Source organism: Hyposmocoma kahamanoa, unplaced genomic scaffold, assembly GCF_003589595.1.
Source record: "Hyposmocoma kahamanoa isolate Upper Pololo Valley unplaced genomic scaffold, ASM358959v1 91886, whole genome shotgun sequence".
Taxonomy (NCBI): Eukaryota; Metazoa; Arthropoda; class Insecta; order Lepidoptera; family Cosmopterigidae; genus Hyposmocoma; species Hyposmocoma kahamanoa.
This window is the reverse complement of record NW_020654734.1, coordinates 2,359-10,475: the sequence shown is the minus strand read 5'-3', so window position 1 is coordinate 10,475 and position 8,117 is coordinate 2,359. Positions and strand designations below refer to the sequence as shown.

Here is an 8,117-nt window from a genome sequence, read left to right as displayed (position 1 = left end):
CAGTTTGTGCAGTCTAGATCGTCGGAGTTCTATCGCAAAGGCATTAACACTTAAGGACTCGCTAATGGGTCCATCAGACCCAGTACGTCAAATTTTGCTCGATTGCTTTTTAAATAAAAAATTTGCGACGTTGCCGTTCTTAGTACCTTCCAAGGCCAATATGGCGCGGCAGGCGGCGGCCGTTAGTGTCAGTTAGCGCGGTTTGCTTGAGTGCTGCAGACGTTTAAGGTGAGTATGGGTCCGTTAGACCCCGTAGCGACTAAAAACGTAAGTGTGTTTTTAATTATTTCATAACTATTAATATCTGTTTTTACTATAGGAAATGGCTACTTACAAATCAATGAGCCACAAAGAAATAGAAGAATATATTAATGAAGAAATAGAGAATGAAGACTGCTCTGAAAATGAAGACTTTTTAGAAATAAATGACCATCAGACAGACTCAGAAGAAAGTGGCGACGAACATGTGCCTTGTGAGGAAAGTTCTTCACGAATATCACCAATTAAATATACACATGAGAGGCAAGGCATTCGTCGACCTGCACCAGATCTCCGGCGACCTGATTTAGATTGCGTTCCTTTGTCAATTTTACAGAAAGGGTTCTATATCGGAAAAGATAAAACCACCAAATGGAGTATTGATCAACCTGTGCAAAATACAAGAACTCGGAGTCATAACATTATAACAGAAGTTCCAGGACCTCGTCATGAGGCATCCAACATAACCACTCCATTGCAAGCATTTTGTTTATTCTTTTGTAATGAAATTTTGACTAAAATAGTAGAATGCACAAATATTTACATGACTGAGAAAATTTTAGCAAACTTTGAAAGAGAAAGAGACTGCAAACCTACATGTCTTAATGAAATTAAAGCCTTGTTCGGGCTTCTCTTCTACATTGGAAAATTGAGAGGAGCACATTTGAATTCTAAGGACTTGTGGGCCACAGACGGCACTGGATGTGATATCTGCATATCAACTATGTCACGACGAAGATTTCATCATCTCCTCAGATGCCTACGTTTTGATGATATAAGGACAAGAGAAGCACGTAAAGTAAATGATAAATTGGCACCAATACGAGAGATTTTCCAGCTATTCGTATGTAACATTCAAAGACATTACGTACATGGAGAGCATGTAACTATAGATGAAATGCTTTTAGCGTTCCGTGGCCGATGCCCATTCCGTCAATATCTCCCCAGTAAGCCAGCCAAGTACGGACTCAAAATGTTCGCTGTTTGCGACGCAAAGACGTACTATACTTCAAATTTGGAAATATACGCAGGAAAACAGAAGGATGGGCCGTATCAGCTCAGTAATTCTCCTGGCGACGTAGTCAAAAGGCTAGTAGATCCTATAAAAGGTAGTAACCGTAATATAGTAATGGACAATTGGTTCATGAGCGTTACATTGATGTCAGATCTGCTAGACGACTTTAGCCTAACTTGTTTAGGGACGCTGAGGAAGAACAAAAAAGAGATACCTCAAGAGTTTACACAGACTAGAGGAAGAGAGGCACACGAAACTTACTTTGGTTTCCAAAATAAATCCACACTTGTGTCTTACGTACCTAAAAGTGGAAAAGTCGTTCTAGTAGCATCCACAATGCATCATGATATTAAAATTGATGAACAAACTGGCGAGAAAAACAAGCCAGAAATGATAACTGATTATAACGCTACAAAATGTGGAGTGGATATTGTCGACCAAATGACAGCCACATATTCCGTTTCGAGACGTACCAAGCGATGGCCATTGTGTATATTTTTTGGTGTTTTAAATATTGGCGCATTAAATGCCTATATTATTTACAAGACCGTGGCAGCTGCCGATAACTTAGCACGAAGAGATTTTATCAAAATGTTGGCAATTTCTATGGTACAACCTCTTCTTCATGAAAGAATACTTATAACAAATAGGGTCAATGCGTCAGTAGGCGACCATTAGCTACTTTGCGACCATTTTAGGGACATAATGCAGAAATGCCGAAATAATAAGCAGGTTGACTCACTCTTTCATATGAGGTTCTGTTTTATGAAAAGAGGGATAGTAAGTTGCTTTCGGTCTATCAAAATTTGCAGGATCATATTGTTCATGTAGTGACAAGCTTTCGTTCAGTTAGTCGAATTCGACACGCGCGTACGCACGTGTACCAAATTACGAAAAAAATAGTAGCCTCGTCGTGTTTCTAAAGTGAGTATATACCTCTTTTTAAGGACTTTTACTGCTATGAGTGTTTTGTTGTTTCAAGAGTAAAGTGAATTACCGCACGTTGAATTATTTTGAGTATATTATAAATAAATACCTAAAATACTGGATGGTCGCATACTAATACATGCAACTGCGGGTTATAATTGAACAATGCATTTAAATATATAATATATTCACTTGTTTGTCCTTGAACTTGAACAAAATCTAAGTAGTACAAAAAAATTAGATCAAGTTTCATTGTAAACTATGACAGGCATAATCACCATAAAAATAAAATTACAGTTCCATTTTTGACAGAATCAGAAAAAATAACAATATTCTATGTAATTATAAACTATATGAAGTTATTTTCTTTAGTGCAAGTGACGCAATAGTCAACCTTATGTTTACCGCAAATTTCTACCTCGTATTGAGCGTAAATACTTTCTGTCATACGTTTTTTTTGTAATGACAAACATAAATTTGCCCTGATGTAGCATTCACATTTTGTCTCTGAAGTTTAGTTAAATATAGTATACCTATTCCGAAAACTTTTACTAAAATATAGTACGTACACGAACCTTACATGCAATTTTAATACTTTTATCTGGCTGGCTCTCTGTGAGAACTGAGCGAGCCTACGTCTAATTATTTAGTTTTTGTTTTACCTTTTCACAAATAGAAGCATTGGTTTTACAATTGTTTTGCAACTTTTATTAATTGACTAATAAAATACTAATTATTTACTTCATAGCGCGCTCACTCAATGCACAAAGACACAAAAATCGTAGGAATTTACCTAAGTGATAGATAAAACATGTTATTTATTACATTCCTTGTTTGCAGGAACTCAGATGGCTCGAGTAGTGACAGTGACGGGGAAGTTATTCCTGATGGCCCCGTCGAGGAATGGGGACTGTCTCGTGGTGATGCACCTCCAGCCCCAACTTTTACCGGACAGGCGGAGGTCCGTATAGCAGACGACGTAACAAAACCAATAGATTTTTTTAAAGTTTTCTTTGAAGAAAACTTACTAAAAGAAATAGTGGATGCGACCAATGAGTGCGCATATGAAGCACTGAATCAGTGCAATACCAGGCATGGTAGAATTCGCAGGTGGAAAACTCTTAACTATAGAAAAATTTTTAACATTTTTAGGCATTTTATTCCATATGGGAAATATAAAAGTCAATAGATACTCCGATTACTGGAAACAACATTATTTATATAATTTATTTGCTCCTAAATTTATGTCCCGAAACACATTTTTGTTGATTTTTAGGTGTCTCCGATTTGGAAAGTACAATTTGGACAGTCTAATTAATTATTTTAATAATATAATGTTAAAAATATACAATCCAGGCGAGGAGTTGTCGATTGACGAATCCATGATATTGTCCAGGGGACGTAGTGGAATTCGCCAATATATTAAGGGAAAACGTCATAAGTATGGCATTAAATTATATATGTTAGCCACACCTAATGGCCTTTCCCTTCAAATTCATATGTACAAAGGTAAACAGGACCAAGAAGTTGGAGGGAAAGGTCACACAGATAAGGTAGTGGCTAAATTGCTTAGACCTTATTTGAATAAGGGACACCATGTGTACATGGACAATTTTTATAATAGTGTAGGCCTCTCAGAGTTCCTGTTGAGAAATGCAACAAACGTCACGGGAACTCTGAGGGCTAAGCGAATGTTAAACCCAGCAGTAGTTTGCACTACTAAATTACGCAAAGGTGGCAGTATCTACAGATACAACCGCAAAGGTGTTTGTGTTTGCAAGTGGAAGGATCAAAGGGATGTCCTGACTATCAGCACCAAACATTCACCGGAACTTCAACCCATAATAAATAAACGGGGTCATCAAATATTAAAGCCAGCAATGGTGAGTCATTATAATAGATATATGAGTGGTGTTGATAGGCAGGACCAAATGATGTCCTACTACACCTGTGAACATAAAAGTATGCGGTGGTACAAGAAAGTAGGCATTCACATATTTCAAATGATGATGTTGAATGCCTACTACTTGTACCAAATCAAAATTAAACAAATAAATCTTCATGATTTTCGTCATGAAATACTGACATCATTACTGCCACCTTCGACAAATGGAAATGAGCAGGTAAATAATAGTAATAACATAGTCCATTTACCTGCTCATTTACCAAAGGATGAAAAGGGCAATACAAAAAGAAAAAGGTGCAAACACTGCTGGGATACCACTCAGTATCGAAGAAATACATTATGTTTCTGCCCAGAATGCCCAAAGCAACCAGGGTTATGTTTGGAATGTTTTAGGGTGTTCCATAAATATTAACGGTTCTTTTTTTTTCTTTTTTTTAATAATACAAAGTGACAAGAGACAAGAGACGCCACCCTGAAACAAGTTGACAAGTCTCATGTGCCTGTAATTTCACCAGCATCCTTACCCTTCGAAACCGGAACACAGTAATGTGACCATTACTGTTTGGCGCACAGTGGGTCGAAACTGCTATAAGAGGGACTTAGCGATCATTTTTACAAATTCTACTTTTTTAAAATACCTGTCGATTGTATACGTTATTCTGATGAATAAATGTCATATAACATTTTTCTCTAAAACTGATAGTTTGGCTAGAAAAAAATATTTTCCATTTTCGTTGTATGGAATGAAACATAAACTGTTGAATTCTGACCAACTCTTGATAGATCTTGCTTTATGACCACTTGAGCATTATTCTATAGCTTGTTGAGTATAATCCTACACTATCAGCGCCCCCCCAAAGTTGCCCGTTCAGGAGTTACGAGATTCCAAAAAAGTAAGAAAAAATGTTTTTTTAATGACTAATATCTTTGAATTATACTACCAATATTATTGTAACACATGAAAATTATACGGTAAATATTGTTTGTAACCTAAAATACTACTTTATAGAAATCGTTTTTAAAAGTTGAGGTCTTAAAAAAAGTTTTACGACATAAAGTACCAAAATTCTATTAATCAAATTATTAAAAAAAATATAAAAATTCATTTTACAACATTCTGTATCTTATGATTCGTAGAACTATGCCGTAAAACTGAGAAAGTTAATTTTTAGCTTGAATTATTGTACTCAACAAGCTATAGAATAATGCTCAAGTGGTGATAAAGCAAGATCTATGAAGAGTTGGTCAGAATTCAACAGATTATGTTTCATTCCATACAACGAAAATGGAAAATATTTTTTTCTAGCCAAACTATCAGTTTTAGAGAAAAATGTTATATGACATTTGTTCATCAGAATAACGTATACAATCGACAGGTATTTTAAAAAAGTAGACTTTGTAAAAATAATCGCTAAGTCCTTCTCATAGCAGTTTCGACCCACTGTGTGGCGGCAGAAATAGGTAAGGTGGCAGTACTTCCCTGGACGAGCTCTTTCACAAGGAGCTGTACTGCTATTAAAGGTCTTAAACATTCTAAACATAGCTCTAGGTGAAATATCACAATTAATTAAAATAGTAGTTTATACATACAAAAATGTAGATAAAAAATCTATCACATGTGTGTAGATAAAAAATCTATTGAGTTCTTGTATTCGCGATTGTTACACATTACATTGTACTCTTTGATATATATATGTACAGACTCTTTTTTATTTTCTTGGATGTATTAATTTAAAATTTATTGTTATTGTTTAGATAATTTTTGGCAAATGTTGTGTATACCTGTAAGCATATTTACATCGATACCATTGTTTGTTACGTGTTGTAATGTGAATTGTTGTATATGTTTTGCTGTTGGTGTACCTCTTTATAAAATAAATAAATTAAATAAATGAAACTCGTTCCGTGTTTTCTTATTGACATTTTTTGTGTTTAACATCGCGTATATATTGTTTTTTTGTTACAAACGAGTCTCATGTTGATCTGGTAGCGAAAGAAAAACATGTATTAGTTGCTCAGGAAAATAATTATTTAGCATTAACAATGCTAATATATAGTAATATAATAGTGTAAGTTGCACTTAAATGTCAAAATAATCAAAATAATTAGGTAATTATTTAAAGTAAATGTGAAATGTCATGGTCTTCCTTCTGGGTTCGTTTCACGGTTCAAAAAGGCGATTATTTATAAATTTTTGAATGCAGTTCTTAGAATATTTTTTCGTTTTGGCTGAATATGCTAATTCCCGATGCGTCTAATAAAATATGTAAAAAGTTGTACGAAAAAGTTTCACTTCACTCATTCGTTTACTCTTTTTCAAGTACTTAAAAAGTTTGTGAAAAAAAAAATTCGAAAATGATGTAAGTATTTCATTTACTGTGTATTTTATATACTTAGCACAATCTGTATAACCTTTTAACTTATTATATATTTGTAATAATGTATTTTCCATTTATTTTTGAAACATTTGTCCTTTCAGTGCGATCCTTAGAACTCAGTTGGGGAAGTGGTGGCATGGTGGTAGAAGGTAAGAATTCAGCACTTTGATAATCATTAGAATGTAAATATTAAAATGTAAGAATTCATCACTTTGATAATCATTAGATTCACATAAAATTTCGATTTCAATACTTTTTTAGGTTAGGTTTGGGGGAATCCCACGTATTTTTCTATACAAGAGAACTATTTCATGATACAACTTAATCTGTCACTAAAGTGGCTTTAGCAAATGTTTAGGTTAAGATTTTTAATGCATAAAATTGCCGCCAACCAATAAAATTTCGCTGTTAAAATCGTTCAAAGCTAGTAAGTAGTTCATTGTTAATTTGAATGAGACGAATTCACATTGATCGACATTTCTTACCACACCGATTGATGGTCGATTTATGACATCAAACGAAGATTGAATGAGATCTGCTCCATTTGCATTGCCTCAGCTGTATAAATTTTAAGGGTCAAGGTCACATCGAAAGAGCAGCGGCCGAAGGAGCATTTTCGGTGCAAAACATTACCTACCGAGTATCCATCCATTGGTGTGGATATCCTTAGTTTTTTAACCTACATGAATTAAGGATGATATGTCTTGATTTTATCATATTAGTGTGTATAAAAAAGTGTAATTTAAAAAAAATGGTTTTAGTAACACCAGTGCCAGTTTGCCGCCACCGCCGCCTGACCCGCTCACAACAAAAGAGCCGCCGCCGTTCCGCTTGCAGCGCTCTCAGCCGATCGCCATACCAATATCGGCTGAGGAGGCAGAGCAGCGCTGCAAGCAGCGAGAATGGCGGCTTGCCCGTGAAAACCGATATTGGGGCCGTGTTGCGATAGAATACTAGAACTATCGTAACACGGTCCCACATAAAATAAATGAACTTTTTTAAAAATAAACGCGTTTTTCATTTGATGGCGATGTATGTACGACGTATTCTAATACTATCATAATACAACACAACTCTGTCGGTTTATACTAAATTAAACGTATATCAGCCGTCACATTTGACACACAGTACCTTTAATTTAATCGCGTTCTGTTTAGCTCTCAGAATCTTTATTTTTAGGTTGTCTAACGTGGAAAAATTTTGTTATGTTCTTAGAACATATAACTTTTTAAATATTTAACCTATGTCGTTTAAGAGTTTATTAGTATTTGAAATAGATATGTAGTTTGAAACATTGTCGGCTAGATGAACATTTTTAATATATATATATATATACAGGGTTATTTTTAAATGACTAATAACCTCGCAGGACTACATTACTAACATCATATCCTACAACTTTTGTTCCATGACTTTTAATAATTCGTCAGATTTTACTTTCATACAAAAATAAAAATATTTAATCGTCTGCTCTAAACGGTTATTAACACTATGCGGTAAGAAAAGAACACGCTAATGTAAACAAATCATCCGATGCGAAATGCACGAAAGGGGATGGGGGAGGGAGGGAACGTACCTACGGGCGGCGGCGGCGGGGCGTCGGCGGCGGTCAGTCACTTTGATGCATTCGCGT

At 35.2% G+C, this 8,117-nt stretch overlaps 1 protein-coding gene across 1 annotated transcript; it reads left to right on the top strand.

Moving 5' to 3' along the window:
- Nucleotides 1-160: 160 nt before the first annotated feature.
- On the top strand, nucleotides 161-7,441 carry LOC113236386 (piggyBac transposable element-derived protein 4-like). Its single transcript, XM_026472419.1, has 4 exons — nucleotides 161-187; nucleotides 320-1,742; nucleotides 3,041-3,161; nucleotides 7,246-7,441. Exons 1-4 carry the CDS (start codon nucleotides 161-163, stop codon nucleotides 7,439-7,441), a joined length of 1,767 nt encoding a protein of 588 aa, XP_026328204.1.
- Nucleotides 7,442-8,117: the final 676 nt, after the last annotated feature.